At 47.3% G+C, this 19,429-nt stretch overlaps 1 protein-coding gene across 1 annotated transcript; it reads left to right on the top strand.

Moving 5' to 3' along the window:
- Positions 1-842: 842 nt before the first annotated feature.
- LOC129343340 (sulfotransferase 2B1-like) lies at positions 843-16,187 on the top strand. The gene is made up of 8 exons (XM_054999507.1): positions 843-943; positions 7,423-7,568; positions 9,394-9,602; positions 10,495-10,621; positions 12,287-12,381; positions 12,589-12,769; positions 13,766-14,835; positions 14,882-16,187. Exons 2-7 carry the CDS (start codon positions 7,430-7,432, stop codon positions 13,873-13,875), a joined length of 861 nt encoding a protein of 286 aa, XP_054855482.1. The 5' UTR covers positions 843-943; positions 7,423-7,429; the 3' UTR covers positions 13,876-14,835; positions 14,882-16,187.
- Positions 16,188-19,429: the final 3,242 nt, after the last annotated feature.

The following is a 19,429-nucleotide window of genomic DNA, read 5'->3' as shown; positions in this document are numbered from 1 at the left end:
TTTGCTTGGTGATCATGGCCAGATCTTGGCCCAAGCAACTGATGGAGACACAGCACTGCTGGGACTAGTGGTGAGGGAGAAGCCCACTGGCGTGCCCTTCACCACCTCCATGAACTTCAGAGTCGCCAGGGGTATAAGTGAAGTCAGTAATAAATAAACAAATGTATAAGGCTGCAGTTTTCTTTGGCAGCTCTGACTGGGCTTTCTTTTCACACACCGTGCCATCAGGTGTTGTGTGAGAATATGGCTGAAGAAGGTATAATAATCTAGTTCCTCTGTTCTGCCCTAGACAGAACTCTCTGTCTAGGGCAGCGATGCTCTGTATTCTTGGTGTTTGCGGGGGGCAATCAGTGGGAGGGCTTCTAGTGTCCCTTTCCCACTGGCAGACCTCCTGAGGACACCTGGTCTTTGGCCACTGTGTGACACAGAGTGTTGGACTGGATGGGCCACTGGCCTGATCCAACATGGCTTCTCTTATGTTCTTATGTTCAGTCCTGGTTTGGTTACCCCATCGATGAAAAAGTTAGACTTGGGTTTCTTTATCCTCTTCTGAGGGACTTGGCAAACTGCTCACACCTGAAAATTTGATTGGCCAGTAATAGTAAAAGTATGACAGATCCTATGGAAACGTTCACCCTGACATCTATGGAATGTCAGGGCAAAAATGTATCCGGAAAATGTTGTTTGTTGTATGGAGGTCCTCTGACATCTATACTATTTGGATATTTTGACCAGGTTGAGGAAGACTTGGCCCTTATGCTGTTGCTTTAAAAGATCACCCAGTTCTTTACAAATAGAGAGAATATTCTAAACAAATATGTTGATTCTGATAAGGCATTGTGGGTGTGTTTAAGTGGGGGCAAGAGTTCACCTCTGCTTTAGTCAGTACAGTGGACTCCGGTGAAGGAGTAAAGATCAGACGAGACCGGGAGACAGGCGGGAGGTGAGTGGGGAATCCGTCTTGGAGGCCAATTTTAAGTGTCTGCTCTGGGATCTAACATGCTGAACACCTCCTCCCAAAGCCGTTTCTTATTATCCAGAATGTAAAACTAGCATCTTACCTAATATTAAGCTTGAAACTGTCCTTTCCATTTGAAAGGTAGGAGCTTCATTTCACAATGTTAGGGTTGCCAAATCCAGGTTGGAAAATTCCAGGATATTTGGGGGTAGAGCCTCAGAGGAGTGGGGTTGGGTGGGGTGGGGGTTGGAGAGGGACCTCAGTGAAGTATAATGCCAAAGAATCTACCCTCCAAAGCAGCCATTTTTCCCAGGGACTAATCTCTGTAGTTTGGAGATTAATTGTAATCTCCAGGTGGAAAACCCAGAAGTTGCTAAGCCATTCAACCAACCTAGTATATCCTATTTATTTTTATTTATTTATGTCATTTATAGTCTGCCTTTCTCAATGAGACTCAAAGCGGATTACACAGTGTGAGATTAGTACAGTAGGTATCAAGGACATATCCATAAATAATGCGATAGGGTAAATAAATACAATTTTGCAATACATAGCATTAGCAAGAATCCAACACAGAGTTGAAGAAATGCTGAAACAGAACATAAGTAATTCTAGGACTGACTTCAGACAACATGAAGCACTGGTAGCACATAGGAGCACATATTTAAAGATTCACTCACCGTGAATTCACTGATCCCATTGCTTCCTTTGCATCTTTAAGTATGCAACTGAATTATCAAAGTGCATGGGAAGAAAAGAGACTACAGTTTTTGCAGTGTTGAAGGAAAGGCATTCTGTACCCGGCCAGAAGTATTTTTCTTCTGTAACTCAGTCCATGCTGAACACAAACTCTTGGACTAAACCCTAGTGAAATCTTGGCACAAATCATGTAATCAGAAGGGGCAAATTCGAGAGGGGTAGCCAGCTATGCTAGCCGGTCATGGCAAACCAAAAAGGAATCAAGTGCCTCCATAAACAATAACAGATGTGTTGTAGCCTTCAGTTTTCATGGTAATAATCTATTTCACCAAATGCACGAAGTGAATTCTGAAGTCGGCAGATACACTACACACATGGGGAAAATTTTGTTCGTAAGGAAGGAAGCAGGTGTCATTCCCAGTACAAGGCATGCTATGATACTTGGTCCTGAATTAATATTATATAATCAATTTTAAAAAAGCGAGGGAAACAATATTCTTGGAGTGAGCACCTCTGAATAAAATGGGACTTACTTCTAAAGAGACCTTCTTAGGATTGTTTCCAAAAGGTGTAATCAGTTCTGTGCCCTTTGATCTGCTAAGGAGCCATACCTTTAATCTGATCAGAAGCAGAGACAGGCTTCTCCGAAAATTATTTCCAGGGCATTTTTTCAGCTGGAATGCGGTGGAACAGAGTTCCGGAACCTCTCGAAAATGGTCACATGGCTGGTGGCCCCGCCCCCTGATCTTCAGACAGAGGGGAGTTGAGATTGCCCTCTGTGCCGCAGAGCAGCGCGGAGGGAAATCTAAACTCCTCTCTGTCTGGAGATCAGGGGGTGGGGCCACCAGCCATGTGACCATTTTCTCCTAGGGCAACCCACTAAGTTCCACCACCTCTTCTGCCAGACAAAAAGCCCTGATCATTTCAATCTTCCTTTGAACTCTCGCTTTCTTTATTTTTCTCCGCAAGGATGGAGGAGTGGGGTGAGTAGAAGAAGGGGGTGCTAGAAGTAGTTGGATTTCAGCATCTGGGGGCTAGAGTCACTTTCTAAATTTCATGCCAGTGCGGGAAGACACCACCATCCGGAGACGCAGCATTCAAAATTCTGTCGTTCCAAATGGTATAAAGTGTACCATTTGGATACACATATTCATTTGGCATCTGCCATTTGTCCAATATGCTTTTGCCCCACCTTTCTTCCAAGTGTGGCATTCATTATTCCCACATGGAGCTCTCTCGCAGTGAATCAGACTCTTGGTCCATCAAGGTCAGTGACTCTCCAGTAGAGGTCTTTCACATCCCCTACTACCTCTTTCTTTTAACTGGAGATTCTGGGGATTGAACCTGGGACTTTCTGTATGCCAATCAGATGCTCTACCACTGAGCCATGGCCCCTCCCTCATTCTCCCCCCCCATTTGATCATTACAGCAACCTTGTGAGGTAGGTTTATGCTGAGAGTGTAAGGCTGGTGGGCCAGAGTCATTCAGTAAGCTTCTTGCCGGAATTTGAACCCAAACCATATGCCAGCACACTCACCATTTATATCGTGCATCAGCCACTACACTGTAGCTGATAATTCAGCACCTACACATGTTTCAGATTAGAGATTCATCTGGACATCCAGAGACTTTAAAATGAGAAGGAAGGGAAGCATCAGAGATAATCAGGGTTTTTTTTCAGCTGGAATGCGGTGGAACGGAGTTCCAGAACCTCTTGAAAATGGTCACATGGCCTGTGGCCCCGCCCCCCTGATCTCCAGACAGAGGGGAGTTTAGATTGGCCTCCGCGCTGCTCCACCAGCGTGGAGGGCAATCTAAACTATTCTCTGTCTGGAGATCAGGGGGCGGGGCCACCAGCCATGTGACCATTTTTGCCAAGGGCACTGAGTTCCACCACTTTTCCCAGAAAAAAAACCCTGAAGATAACGGTTTACACAAATCATCCATAAGCAGCTTGCGTGATAATACCTGGTGAAATAGAGAACCCATGAAGGCCACTGGCTCTATAACATTGATGTGGCTTTGATAAAGGGAAACAAACAACTTTGCTTGGTTTTTACACAGCAGCTGTCCCTAGTTACATTTTAGCTACTAACAGGAAAACCAAATATAGGCATTCCAAATGTCTCCTATTGTGCAAATACCTCCTTTGGCACTTAATATACTAACTGCTATGGAATAATAATTTCTAGACTACAGTCCATTGAGCCTCTCTTGGGGAGGTACAAAAAAGCCTGCCAGTTTTGATACTGTTATGCCATTTATGACATTATTTGTTGTGTAAGGATATGGAATTCAGCTGATCAAATGTATCATTGCATCAATATACTAGAAAAGTTGAATAGTGTGTGTTTTTAAGAACTGACGGCTCCCAAGACTCATCTGGGAGCTTGAGTTGCAGGCGATGTGGGGGAGGCAAGGGGAAGATGGCATGGTGGCTGCCATGTTGTGGAGGGGTGGGGAGTGACCAGGGGCCAGGTGAGCATGCCCAGGCACATCCGATGTCTGAGAAGCTGGCCCACGCCCCTGGTCTGAGAAGCTGGCCCACGCCCCTGGTCTGAGAAGCTGGCCCATGCCCCTCGGCACTTGGCTTGTGGCGGCATCCCACCCAGCCCTCCCTTTTGTCACAACTTTGGCGCATGTAGGTAGCGGATTGGGGCATTGGGCACCAATCCATTTGGGGGAAACAGGACCCTCAGGCTCAGTTTCCCTATTATGGGGGTCCCCATAAGGGGTCTGGGGAGTGAGGGATGGCCGGTGCATGCCCAGATGGGGGCTGTCAGTCCGCCTCACTCCCAGGTGGCAGGGGATGATTCACACAGGGGTGTACACCCACCTGGCATCCCACTGACTGTCATCACATGGTTCCCCCCCCTCAGCAGGGGTCTGAGGGGGCGTGTGGGTCATCGGCTTGGCAGGCGGGTCAGCCGATGTTCGGATCCGTGCCCTATGCACACCTTTGCTTCCTGAGCGGTAATCTCAATAAAGTTGTGGCCTGTTTACCTCCAGCATTGTGTCCATGTGGTTTTTGTTGCCGTGCCCCCTCCCCACTCTCCTCCCCCACTCAGCACTCACCTGCAAATCCAGGGCGCACAGGCAAGAACAGCTAAATCCTGGTGCTTGAATATGCTTTTTCTTAGCACAGCTGAGAAACCAAACAAGCATGTTAAAGTAAGGCAGGGGGCAGGTTTTATCTGCTGTCTCCTGTGCACTCCTCTTTTGTTTAGAAACAGACCCTCACATGTATCTGAGGATCCCAGGAAAAGAGGAGAATCTCATTTATCAGTGAATGTTACTACACTTTTCTGGGTCCATGGTTGCCTGTTCCAGGGTGGAAATATGTGTTATGAAGTACTTAGGGGCGTTCAAGGGACCTTCATGTCACATGTCTCCCCTTCAACTTCTCATGCGCTTGCTTGCACAGTCACACTTCCATTTGCTCCACGTGAGTACATTCACACGTTTGATGTTAGTTTCTCCTCAACTGTTAAATATATCCAGGTTCCCTTGCTGATTTTTTGAAAAAAAAAATATTGTGAGGCGCCAATGTTTACCATTTTTCCCTTCCAATAACAATGTGGATGCAAACTGTTGCGTTACATTTCTATAAAGAAATAGCTCGGGCTATGCCCTTGTTTGCTACCCCTGCAGTTAATCTTTGACAAGGAAATTCTCTATTTACAACAGCCAGATTCCCAGTTCCCCCCACCTCCCGCCTCCATTCATTGAAATGCAGATCTTGACACTTTTTCACACCATAAAGAAATGCAGATTGGCAAATCAGAGGAGCCTACAATACTTTCTCTACAATGTCTATCCCTGAGAGTTCTTGCTGCAAAAACAGAGCTGAGACTCAGAGCCAAGCTACAAGTGATGATCAAGTGGAGCGCAAGTGAATGGCAAGTGAACAGGGAGGAATACACGTGAGTCTGTTCACTCGCCAGGCAAGTGTAACTTGTCACTTGTAGCTTGGCTCTTGGTGATGGCATTTGTACTCACTTGCAAAAGCAACCGCACAAAGGGAGCTCCTGTGAAAGTGGCATGCATGTGTGCCGAGCAAGAGACAGCCTGCATGTGAATTGAGGGCCATACATAACACCCTGCACTTGAGCATCCCCAAGTAATTTGCAATGTGTGGGTAAGGGCAGGGATACTTAGAGCCAAGCTACAAGTGACTTTTTTTACGTGCAGAACACTTGATCATTTTCGCAAGTTTTCCTGGGAACTGAAGTCCCCGTGTCCTTCCCCTCTCTGTTAGAATCGCTGCCTGAAGAGCCAGAGAAAGCCGGCGGCAGCAGCAACTTTTGCAAATCCAGAGCAGCTCTCCAGAAGCAAGACGCCCAGGGAAAAAATTGCAGTTGCCCGCCCCCAAAGATCGTTGAGAGCAGGCTTGTGACTGGAGGAATGATTTGCAAAAGCTGCTGCTGCCGCCGGCTTTCTCTGGCTCTTCAGGCAGCGATTCTAACAGAGAGGGGAAGGACACGGGGACTTCAGTTCCCAGGAAAACTCACGAGAACAATCAAGTGTTCTGCAGGTGAAAAAAGTCACTTGTAGCTTGACTCTTAGCAGCAGCCAGCACCATGGCCAGCTCACTGTGATGACGGGATGCAAGAGGGCAGGCAAGGAGGGAGCTCAGAATATTGTTCCAGCAGTAGTCTAGAGATAAAGGGGAACTTATACAGTGCTGTAGTTCAAGCCCCATCTCCCTGGGGGAATTAAACAGGCAACCTCTGATGACAGAGGTGTGCTCTTCCCTTAGACTGGAATGCATCCAGGTGTCAAGGTATGGGAGTGAAGAAAGGTCCTCTTGTGCTGCAGGTAGTTCTGGGGTTGAGCTGGAGTCCAAGGACAGAAGTATGGTTACCTGTCCAGGTGTGAGAGAAGTGTTTCTATCTGTGTTCTTTTAGGGATATGTCTCTACAGATGCCTTGACGACTGCCTCCTGAGCTGGTCAGTGGACCCAGCTGTCCTCCTCATCTAAATCTGCAGATCTTCCATCTGATGAGGAGAGCTGGGGTCCTGATCCACATCATGGGTGCAATTGAAAAATGTAAACTGGCATATGGGAGTAGGCAGTTCTGGCACCTTGCTTTGGGAGAGAGAAACACGTGGGTACCAGGAAACAGAGGAGAGGCAGCATGGAGTAATGGTTATAGTGTTGGTCTTGGGTTGAAGAGACACAGGTTCAAATTGCCACTTTGTCTTGGAAGCTTGCTAACCTACCCATTTGGCTTGTTGGGAGGATAAAATGGAGGAGGGGAGAACATTCTAAGCCACTTTGGGTCACCAAAGTGGGGTACAAATGCCTTACATAAACATGGCTGGGTGCCATGGTGCCCTTGGGGGAGATGATGGGTCTTCAGCATTGCTTTGCTCTTCTCTGATAAACTGAGTTGCTCCAGCAGTGATCGCACTGGGATCACCATATTTTTTTGCTCAACAAGTGCTATGCGCATGACTGCCCACAATTTAATAAGTTTTTGAAGTATTTGAGCATTCCAAATGGCCCGAGAGAGTCTATGGGGAAGTGAAGAAAATAAATTATGTTTTCCAGGGATAAAGCTTTGTGATTTATTGGTGGGGAAGGCTATTTCTCTAGAAGACAAGTGCTAAGTAGAGGAACTATGCTTGTGTTCCCCACAACAACTGTATGTTACAAGTTACTGCAGACGAACAAGACCCCAGCAAACAAGAACCAAATTTCGAAAGACCGTAGGGACAAAGTCTCGTATTCTCTATGCCCTTCTCTCTCTCTCTCTGTCCAGGTTTCCAATGTCATCAGTGACATATTTTACCTACAAGGGGATCCTTTTTCCCACAGTAGAGTACGCAGCAGAAGATCTCGCTTATCTGGAAAATGAATTTCAGGTGTTGGACGATGATACCATTACTCTCTCTTACCCCAAGTCAGGTAGGAAAGAAAACAAATGCAAAATGAAGCCCCATACAGTGTGCATACAAATGAAGGAAATGCCACTTGAATTTGCATTAACAGGGGGAAAAAAACACTGGCCAATTTTGGTGGAAATTGGACTGCTCAGACCTTTCAGGAAGCCTTGAAATAATCTAGAATTGTGGTTTTGGTGGATTTTCCAGGCTGTATAGCCATGGTCTTGGCATTGTAGTTCCTGGTGTTTCACCAGCAGCTGTGACTGGCATCTTCAGAGGTATAGCACCAAAAGGCAGAGATCTCTGAGAGTTCTCTGTCTTTTGATGCTACACCTCTGAGAGATCTCTGTCTTTTGGTGCTACACCTCTGAAGATGCCAGTCACAGCTGCTGGTGAAATGTCAGGAACTACAATGTCAAAACCACGGCTATACAGCCTGGAAAATCCACAAAAACCATCGTTCTCCGGCCATGAAAGCCTTCAACAATACATCAATCTAGAATTGGTTTATTTGCTCAAAGGCCAGTTGAAATGATCTGGAATAATGTGACAGACCCCTTGAAAAATATTAGGGATTTCTGAATTATTTGGGGTTATGTGGACAACTAAATCATGGCCAACTCTGATTGGTAGAGTTCGCATTTCCCTAGAGAAAGGTAGTGACCTGTAGATGACCCCAAGATAACCACTTGGAAGGTGTGAGTAAAATTACCATAGCATTCTTTAGTCATGCTACCTGTATATTATTGGCCGAATGTTTATTTTAAAAATATATGTATATACGGCGCTCTGACAAGAGTTCACTGTAGGGTGGCATCCAATATAACCAATATGTGTGCTTGCGTGCTGTCAAGTCACAACTGACTTATGGCGACTCCAGCAAGGGGCTTTCAAGGCAAGTGAGAAGCAGTGGTGGTTTGTCATTGCCTTTCTCTGCAGAGTCGTCCTTGGTGGTTGCCCATCCAGGTACAGACCCCATTTAGCTTCCGAGATCTGATGAGATTGGGCTATACCATGCCGCCTCTCCTCCTGTTGTACATTCAAAAATAAACCTATAAAAATTAAATCTCCAGTTAAAGAGTCTTATACCAGTAGGGTTCATTGATTGTGTTATACAGGACTGAGCAATGCATTTGTCAGGTGTATTTGCTAAATCCCTCTGCAAGTTGAACAACAATTCTGTGGGGAATGTCTGTTAAGGTGTTATACGGGGAGAGCCTGTGTGGTATACTGGTTCAAGTGCTGGACCAGGACTTGGGAGACCCGGCTTTGGATCCTACTTTGCCATAGAACCTCACTGATGATCTTGGGATAGCCACTTTCTTTCCGTCCAGCCTACCTCACAGGGTGGTTGATGTGAGGAGAAAACAGAGGAGGGGTAAAATAGGTCCCCATCGGGGAGAAAAGCAGGGTATAAATATCTAAATAAATAAATAAATATTATCTACCAATTCCAAAAGATCCGTAACAATTCAACATTTTGTAAGATTGTATCCTTCCATGACTTCGCAAGGAGTGGGAAACAATTACAGGGCAGTGCGATTCTCAGTTTCTGTTTGAATGCTTACATTTTAATCACCATCATAATAACATTCAGTTTATATACTGCCCTTCAGGACAACTTAACACCCACCCAGAGCGGTTTACATAGTGTGTTATTCTCCTCACAACATTCATCCTGTGAGGTTGGGAAGTGGGGGTGGGGGGGGAGGCTGAGAGAGCTCCGAGAAGCAGTGACTGAACAAAGGTCACCCAGCTGGCTTCAAGCGGAGGAGTGGGATGGAAGGCATTTGTTGTGGAACAAAGAGAGCCAGAGAAGAAGAGACAACTCCCTGGCTCTTTCCTAGGTACCCACTGGATGTTGGAGATATTGGGCTTAATCCAGCACAATGGGGACCCCACATGGGTACGTAGTTCACCGGTGGTAGAACGGTCACCGTGGATTGAGATTGTTCCTGGCCTGAAAACTGCCTTGAAATATCCTCCACCCAGGCTCCTGGCTTGTCACCTGCCAGTTCAGCTTTTCCCCAAGTCCTTTCTTCAATCTAAAGCCAAGGTAAGAAAACAGCTTCCCTTTATTGGTCCCAAACATAGCATTTTCACTATCTTTAGTGAAAGAATCTGGCAGTAGGTGACGGGAAAGACCTGCATCTGAGACCCTGGAGAAATCCTTCCAGTCTGAGTAGACACAGTACTGATCTTGCTAGACTTGGGATAAAGTAGCTTCAGGTGTTTATGGGCTTCTTCTGTTCTCAGGAGTTGTTCTCTTAGGTGGATTCCTGCAGACTTGGTTCATGCTTGAATATCTCCTGATAAGCATCACCCTTGGGGAGCTGCCCCAGGTATCACTAAACAGCCTCAGCAACATTTTACGCATATTCAAAACAAGCGTAAATGTCAAAACTGAAACTGACATTTAGAATTTCATGTCATGGATTGAGCTTGAAAAGAAAGCTAAGATTTGCAGAAACCCTTCTTGAAATTTGATAAAGTTGCATCCCTTTGGTTTTCCTCTAATGGTCCTAAAACCAACACAGGAAAAGTGGTGGTGGGGGGAATGAAAAATGAGGATTTGGGGCAAATAAATCGGAGCTAGAAGGTCTTGATTGTCTCCCCGGCAAATTAGCTTCAGCTCTAGTTGTCCTCAGAAATATCGTTTCAAGTTTTATGGGACAGGGACTGAAATTGCGAAGGAGGGGGATCCTCCCTCACAAATTTCAAAGATCTAATCAGAAAAGATAAATAGATGGACCAAGGGATAAACAATAGATCCACAAGATCTCCAGTTTAGGGAATTCCTGGAGATTTGCCTGGGGAAGGGGACCGGAGGCAGCGCAGCAGGGAGCACAAAAATCACAAACTCTAGTGACTCTGAGGAATAATTGTGTGAGATTTGAAATGCCGAGGAAAGGATGTCCTATCTAAATGCCCCCTCCCTTGTCCCACAGGTTATCTACGTCATTCGCAACCCCAAAGATGTACTCATCTCACTATTCTACTTCACCAGGATAATTAAAATATGGAAGGAGTCCGGGACCCTTGAGGAATACCTGCAGACATTCTTCAGTGGAAATTGTATGGAAACAGGCAAACCTATGACTTCCCTCAATCAGGTTCACAGCAGCACATGCCCATCCCTTGGACAGCACATGATAACCAGTGCACCCCAATCCTTTCCTAGAACCAGAAGCAGTTGTGACTCAGATTAGAATGAAATGGGTTGATTGTTACAGCTTCCCTCAAAAAAGCCTAGGAATAAAGACCTTGCTTCTGAAAAATGTCTTGTTACTTCATTCCAGGGTTCCCCAGTGTGGTACCCAGGGCTTTTTTTTTCAGCTGGAATGCGGTGGAACGGAGTTCTGGAACCTCTTGAAAATTATCACATGGCTGGTGGCCCCGCCCCCTGATCTCCAGACAGAGGGGAGTTTAGATTGCTCGGGCAATCTAAACTCCCCTCTCTCTAGAAATCAGGAGGCGGGGCCACCAGCCATGTGATCAGTTTTGCCAAGGGCGATTTAAACTTTTAAAAACTCTCCCCTTGTTCCAGCTGACCCAAAGTGACATCATTGGTCCTGGGAACGTGTGCTCACTTTCTGCGTGCACAGATGGTGCTGGGGTACAACCTCCCGCCAAGAGTTGCCCCCTGTGCTGCCAACCCACTGAGTTCTACCACCTCTTTTCCCAGAAAAAAAGCCCTGGTGGTACCCAAAGACACCATGGTGCCCACAGCCATCTCCTCAGGAACCTTCCATGTGCTTCAGGACAGTAGGCAGGATCTTTGATATAGCAGAAACACTAAGTACCTTCTAAGGAGAAAAATGGCACCATACCAGTGGTATGGTATCACTTCCAGCGAACACTAGGAAGTGCCATCACATTGCTGATGTGATGATGAGGAGGTGGTCTAGGATTTGGGCAAAACTTACAATAGAGTTTTGCCCAAATCTTACAGGGTGGTCTTGCTGTCATGCTGGCACCATGATGTCACTTCCAGTATTTGCTGGAAGTGACACTGCATTGTCAGCTATTGAAAACCTGGAAACCCTATTGCTTTCATATAAATAAAGGGCTTTCTGCTGGGAACCTCACCACTGGAGAAGGATACAGGATCCTGTAAAAAGGACCCCAAAACCAGCTGTTAGGGTTGGAGGAGGGCTAGGGAGCACCAGAGCAGCAAAGCACTCCTTCCCATCCTGTCATCTCCTCTCTTTCTGTGTTTTATCTTCCCTTTCTACTGCTGGATGTCCTGCGTGAGTGCTTATACTCCCTTTGGGGTCTTCTCTTTCTTTCTGTGTTTATATTCCCCATCCAACTTCATCTTCTGTGAATATGTGCCCATGTCCCAATCTCTCATGGAAGCCATTTTGTAGCAGTGCCCGCCTCCCTGCCTCAAAATTCCAAAGGGCCCAACAGGGTAGGCTGGAGATCAGTTGAAATTCTGGGAGACCTCCAGGCCTCACCTTGAGGTCAGTAACCTTAATTCACCCTTCTGGGGTCCATGGGAAGGCAAGAGAAAGGTACCCCTGGAGTTAATCTGGTTTATGTTTTGTCCTTCCTAATTCAAGAGATTCCTCTAAGAGGAAGGTGGTAATGGCCCAAATGCATATGGCAAGAGTATGGGGAGGTCTCAGGTCTGGTATGGTTGGTGGCATCAGACACTGAGGGCACAAAGGAGGAGTCTTTTTGTCACCTCTTGACCACCGTATCTTCCCCCCATCTGCATCTGCTTTGTTCTTCCAGTGCCTTATGGTTCCTGGTTTGACCATGTGAAGGGCTGGATGGCGTTAAAAGACAGGCCCAACTTCTTCTTCATCACCTATGAAGAAATGCATCAGGTAAGGGTTCTACCTTGGCTGAGCTCACACATACATTTTGCTCCATTTGCTTATCCTCCTATTAGCTTTTTAAAGAGCAAAAATGTTATATAGAGCATGTGCAGAATTCTGAGAGGGAGCAAGAGAGCAGCTAGTCAAAGATCACCCAATGACCAGTCTAACATTCTCCCCTGAATCACATGGGATCTCTGCTTTGGTTGTCCCTAGGACCTCAGAGGCTGCGTGGAGAAGGTCTGCCACTTCCTTGGCAAAGAACTCAATAAGCAGCAAATCGACTCTGTGGTGGAGAACGCCTCCTTCCAGAAGATGAGAGAGAACAAGATGTGCAATGGCTCTCTGTTACCACACCACATTCTAGATAAAAAGAAAGGCCAGCTGTTGAGGAAAGGTGAGAGCAAGCTTCCGGAGTGATGGCTTAGTGGAAGAGTATCTGCTTGGCATGCAGATGGTCCCAGGTTCGATCCCCAGCATATCCAGTTAAAAGAAGCAGGTAGTCGGTGATGGAAAAGATATCTAGTTGCAGCCCTGGAGAGCAGCTGCCAGTCAGAGTAAGGAATACCAACCTTGATAGGCCAATAGGCTGACTCATTATAAGGCAGCTTCCTACACTGGAGAGCTTCTGCCAGTCTGGGTAGACAATACTGACCTTGATAGACCAATGAGACTCAGAAGAATGCATCCTTGTGAGCCCATGTGTTCAGTCCTAAGGGGTGATGTGTATAACCTATGTGCTTGTAGCAAGTGTGTGTGTGTGTGCACATGCATTTGATGAACTTTGATGGCAGCAATTTGGCCAAATGTGCAATATTTGCCGGGTCCCGGATGCTGAGAGTTGATGGGTGGAAATCAGCCAAAGGGGAAGAGAAGGAAATGACTGAGCTGGGTTAGACGTGACCCAAAGCGGGGCAACCAAGGATGCTCTAGCAAGTACAGATTCTAGCCTCCCTCATACCACCAGCCCTTTAGAAACATTCAGGCTAGGTTTCAATGAATGAGTCCATGTGCATTTTTGTACAGCCTTACAGGAGGCCGTGGTCCATCCTCCTCCCCCATCATCATTTCATGACCTGACCTGGCAGTCTAGGGGAGGGGCCACGGCTCAGTGGTAGAACATCTGCTTGGCAAGCAGAAAGTCCCAGGTTCAAGTCCCAGCATCTCTAGTTAAAAGGATCAGGTGATGTGAAAAAACTCCTGAGACCCAGGGAATCCATTGCCAGTCTGAGTGGACAGTACTGACCTTGATAGACCGATGGCCTGGTTCAATATGAGGCAGCTTCATGGTCATCTATGACCCCGAGGGAGAATCAATTTCACATATTGTGCAGATTCAGAATTGTCCACAAGGCGCACACACTCTGATAAATACACTCTTGTGTTGTTTCAGGAATCTGTGAAGACTGGAAGAATCACCTGACGCCGAAGCAGGAAGAACTCTTTGACCGTGTCTATCAGGAGAAGATGCGGGATATGAGTGTTGCCTTCCCATGGGACTGAAAAATGCCCGAATGATCCTCACCATATTTAGCTTCGTCGTGCTTGCATGTCTCACTTGGCTGCAAATCCCTCCTGCAAAGAAACCATATCCTGTTAATATGAAATTCTTGATCTTGCAGATGGGATCAGACGATTGAGTAGCAATTACCTAGTCTACGCAACAGAGTGTGGTCAGAATTCTGGAGTTTGGATCACGCTGGACTCAAACCCATAGCATGGAATCCCTCTTGCTCTGAGAAGCAACTTCCAGAGGCTTTCACTTTGGCTTTCTTTGGTTCTTGTATACCTGTTTTTTATGAGAGCTGGCAGAAGTCTGCAGCATCCCCCCCCTCCGACACAAACCAGAAAGGGGGGCCATGACAGAGCACTAAATTGAGTAAAGGTATTTGACTTTAACATATAAATTATAACAAAGAGACAGTGAGGGTCCGAAGCCAAGATAAAGGGTTAAAAACCCTCTCTGGCCAAGTGGAGTGAGACATTCCATTAGGCCTTAGAATTAATGCTGACAGTGCACATTTTTAAGCTATAGCAGACATATAGTCAGCAGCGGATCTAGGGTTGCCCGCGCCCGGGGCAACCCTCGGCCGGCCACCTTGCGCGCGTGCTCCCTGCGCTGCGTGATGACGTCACTTCGGTGACATCATCACGCAGGGTGGAACAGAGGCAGCGTGCGGGGCTGGGAAGCCACCCGCGCCATTCGCCTCCCCGCAGATGAATGGCGCGGGAGGCCTCACAGCCCCCCGCGCTGCTTTCACCTGCCCCGCAGGACAGGGGGTGGCCGGCTTGCCACACCCCTGCCCTGCAGGGCAGGCAAAAGGCAGCACAGCCACCCGCGCCATTCGCCTGCCGCGCAGGACAGGGGGCGGCTGGCCGCCCCCTGTCCTGCGGGGCAGGCGAATGGTGGGGGCAGCCCCGCAGCCCCCCGCACTGCCTTTTGCCTGCCCTGCAGGACAGGGGGTGCACGGCAAGCCGGCCACCCCCTGTCCTGCGGGGCAGACGAAAGGCAGCGCGGGGGGCTGCGAGGCTGCCCGTGCCCTCTGGCAGCTGCTCCCGGCGCCCCCTCCCTGGTGATGCTGGGGGCAGACTACCCCCTGCCCCCCCTCGATCCAGCCCTGCATATAGTTCAAGTCAAGTGTGAAGAAAATGTTCCAAAACAATGCTATAGTAGGCACAAGGTTAAGGCCCACCTGAGAGCAAAAATAGAGTTAGGAACCATGTGACCATATACATCAAAGGGCCATGTGACCATACACATTAGGGTTGCCAGGCCCCCTCAGTCTTCCAGCGGGGGATTGGGGGCCTGGCTCTTACTTGTGTGCCTAGGGGTCTGCATGCGCGCGGAGCGCTCCTGGAAATTGCCATGATGTCCCTTCCAGGAAGTGATGTCATCATGCTGTGCACGCCTCCCCAGCGCGCCCCACGCTCCGCAGGGGCTTGCGTTGGGGGCTGCTGTGGAGCTCAGGAACGCTCCTACACCCCACAGTGGCCCAAAACGCACTTGCGGATCGGGTCCATTTTGAGGTGCTGCAGAGTGCAGGAGTGCTCCTGCGCTCTGCAGCACCTCAAAATGGGGCCGTTTTGGCCCGGACTGGGCCCATTTTGGGGTGCTGCAGCACGCAGGAGCGCTCCTGCATGCTGCAGCACCCCAAAATGGGGCTAATCCACGGGAGCGCGCAGCTCTGCATGGGAGCGTACACAGAGGGTGTGCCACCCCACTGGCCAGACGGGGTGTGGGGGGCAAGGGTGGGGGCAGGGGATCCCCCGCCCCTACCAGGGGTCTGGCACCCTAATACACATCAGAGGGCTGGCAAAACTCTCTATAAAAGGAGTACCCACGGGGTAGTCTTTGCCACTCCTTGGGAAGACACAAGGGCTTTGTGTTTGCCATCTGGTGGCCATTGTGCTTCCTCTGGGAACCCCTAAGGACCCACTTTGGTCCAGGGGCTTCCCAACAGGTAAGTCAAGACGTCCTGTGGGATTGAGATTTTTGCTATAGCATTTAAGGTTGCTTGCTTTTAGGTGTAAGGATTTATATTACATAGGTTAAGAATTTGTATTAATTAGAATTGCATAAGGATTTTGCCATAGAACTATTAAGGCTTTATAGGATTAAGGTTAAGTATTCTCTTTAGGTCTTTATAAGGGTTATAAGTTACAACACTATTAATTGCATGCTTCTATATCTGTGGTTTTTACCAGTCTTGCTAATCATCTGCAGTATCCAAGGGCAGACAGGCCTAGTGGCGCTGTTTCCTGTCATTTATTGTAACATTCTTCTCATTTCAAAAATAAACCTTGGTACTGGTTAAGCTGTTCTCTGTACAGAGGTATTTGTCTATGTCACTAGCACAGACCAGCAATAGGGAAAACGAGGTTAGGTTAAGGGTTGCACCACCCCACCCCACACAAGCCTTGGTAAGTGGCTCTCCAGAACAAACGAACCAAGGGGCTGTCAAAGGGGGACCCGGAGGCAGAAAAGGAGGGGTCCCTACCTCAAAATTCTCACAACACAATGCAGAGCTAAAAATTTGTCTAAGTTGAGTGCCAGAAATCACACTAAAAAGTATATCCTTATTTGCCTCTCAGGAGTCTTGTTGTATGTGTGCTTGAACATGTGTGTCTACACATTGAGGTGACAACTTCATTTAAAAGGCTATGGTGATTAGTTCTCTGTATCTCGCTGTTGTATGTTCCATATCACTCAAGATGAATATCCATCATGGAAATCATTTTTATGTAGAAACTTGTGCGCATATCATGTGCAATTCATCCCATTTGTATACATGACTATCAATGATCCTCTTCCAGAATATGTAGATTATAACTGTACTCAACAAAGAGATCTACTCCTGATTTCTCTAGGACCGATCACTTTCATTCTACAAACCACCTGAAGCATTTTATATCGCTGAGGTAAAAATATCCCAACACTGAAACTATACCCATTCTGCTGTGTATGATTTATAAAATTATGTATGAGGTGGAGAAACTGGGTAAAGGGAACTTTTTTTTCTCCCTCTAACCAATGTTGAAACTCAGGGGCACTTGCTGAAGTTGATGGACAATAGATTCAGGATAGACAAAAGGACTTCCCTTTTTATTCAAAGAGTAATTCAGTTGTGGAATTCACTGCCAGTGTACATAATTATTGCCATGAGCATAGATGGTTTTCAAAGGGCATTAGACAGATGCAGAGAACAGAAGCACATCAGCGGCTACTGATGCATAAGGGGAACCTCAGTTTCCAGAGAAAGTGTTCAGGAGTGGGCTTACCCCGTTGCCAGACCCCTCTCCTAGGGATTTCCCCTGGTGCTACTTATGTACTGATGGAAGCCCATGATACACCATGTGAGTCGATGAAGTCCAAAAGATGGAGTGAAGGATATGAACACAAACTGATCAAGAAGCTAACCAGATGCAGAGGAGATTCTATGCCTCTGTAGAAGAGGGAATTTTAGCAGGGGACGCTTTCCCCAGTGGTTCACCCTGACAAGAGGGACAACCCACACAGACCTTGTTCTTTATTTCTGACATTTCAGATTTTGCAGGATGTGAACTTCTGGTTATCAGAGTGTTCCGAAAACTCTGTTTTATTGTCTTTGGCACAGGTGCTGTCAATCAAGTCCAAGCATAAATCTGAGCATCACTGGTATGCCCACCAGTATCAGCTGCCTCATTAGGTAAAGTTCCCAGTTCCCAGTTCCCACTCCCTGCACAAACGAATTCCCAGTCAGAGCCAAACTACAAGTGACGTCTTACACAGGTTGGACACTAGTCGGCTTCCCTCAAGTTTTGATGGGAAATGTAGGCACTCTGGTTTTACAGCTTGGCTCTCCATTACAGCTGCAAGACCAGGATGCCTACATTTCCCATCAAAACTTGAGGGAAGCCGACTAGTGTCCAACCTGTGTAAGACGTCACTTTTAGTTTGGCTCTCAGTCTAAGCACACATGTGAACATGTGTGCAGTGATGTGGTTACAGATATGAGGATAAGTACCGGTGTTTCCCATCCTCCTGGTTTGGCCCCTGAGGTCCTGGTAGCTCTAAGACCTTTATCCTGTGAACTTTTAATTCCTCAGCCAAATTCCAGCTTGCCTCTCATACAGGCATTCTGGTTCATGGATTTCCATGTCACACGGGCAGCAGTGTTATGCCTCCTTGACCCAAAGAACTCCCATCCATCTCCCAGTGTATCTAGCCAAGTACAGGTGGGGCTTTTTTTCAGCAGGGACGCAGTGGAATGGAGTTCTGGAACCTCTTGAAAATGGTCACATGGTCAGTGGCCCCACCCCCTGATCTCCAGACAGAGGGGAGTTTAGATTGCTCTCCGCGCCACTCAGCAGTGTGGAGGGCAATCTAAACTCCCCTCTATCTGGAGATCAGGGGGTGGGGCCATCAGACATGTGACCATTTTCTCCGAGGGCAACCCACTGAGTTCCACAACCTCTTTTCCCAGAAAAAAGCCCTGAGTACAGGAATCACCTCTGGTCACCTTTGCTTTGTTTGTTGACTTACCAAAGTCTTCACAGGTTGTTTGGAGGGTTTTGGCAGACAGACTAAAAAAGTTGCCTGCTTCTGGTACAAAGTGTAAGCAAGCTTCAAGTCCTGCGTAAATAACAACAACGGAGTTTATATACCTCTCTTCTAGACAGAGTAATGCCCCTCTCTGAGCAGTGAACCAAGTCATTGTTGTTATTATCCCCACAATACAGCAGGGGAGGTGGGGTTGAGAGGAGTGGCTTATCCAGGGCCACCTACTGAGCTCACGGCAGGAGTGGAATTCGAACCAGCAGAGTGTTGATTCACAATCCAACCACTTAATCACTGTGCTACAGCAGAGATTTCAGTATTGTCTATGTGCACTGTTTCCCTCTGTAGGTGTTTTCCAGTTATTAGTGGTTCCCATTTTCAGAAGCATTAACAGGACTGGCTGGTTAAGCTAACCAAGTCTTAACTAGAGATGGGCACGAACCAGAAAAAAACCAAACCATGCGGTTTGTGGTTCGCCAAATTTCACGAACCATGAGTTTTCATGAACCTGCCCCTGGTTTGCAAACCGGTTCGTTTGGTTCATGAAAACGTCACATCCAGGTCAGAAAACGATCACTTCCGGGCCAGCAGAAGGTCACTTCTGGGTCAGCAGAAGGTCTGCAGGAAGTCCATCCCCTGTTTCCTAGGAAACTGATTGATTGGCACCAGGCTGTCTGCAGTCACAAACGAAAAAATGAGCCAATCGAACCAGCGTAAAGTTCATGGCAGTTTGTCAGAAATGGGATCTGACAAACCGTGGTTCGCGAACCATGAACCGGCCTGGTTCGTACTTAATTTTGGTTCGTATTTCGGTTTGTGCCCATGTCTAGTCTTAACTACATGCAGGGCTGACTGGCGCAGTGTAAATAGGATAGGTAAGTGCACTACCTCAGGAATTGCTGCAAAATGGCTGCTAAAAAGCTACCAGATCTATACAAAAACTATGGAGCCACTTTTAAGCAGCTGTCCTCAAACGGAGGGTTGCTGGCCTAGTTGCATCTTATTTCCCTCAGAGAGTGC

Source organism: Eublepharis macularius, chromosome 15 (assembly GCF_028583425.1).
Source record: "Eublepharis macularius isolate TG4126 chromosome 15, MPM_Emac_v1.0, whole genome shotgun sequence".
In the NCBI taxonomy this organism is placed as follows: domain Eukaryota; kingdom Metazoa; phylum Chordata; class Lepidosauria; order Squamata; family Eublepharidae; genus Eublepharis; species Eublepharis macularius.
Note: the sequence above shows the minus strand (reverse complement) of the source record. Positions and strands in the feature narration are given on the sequence as shown.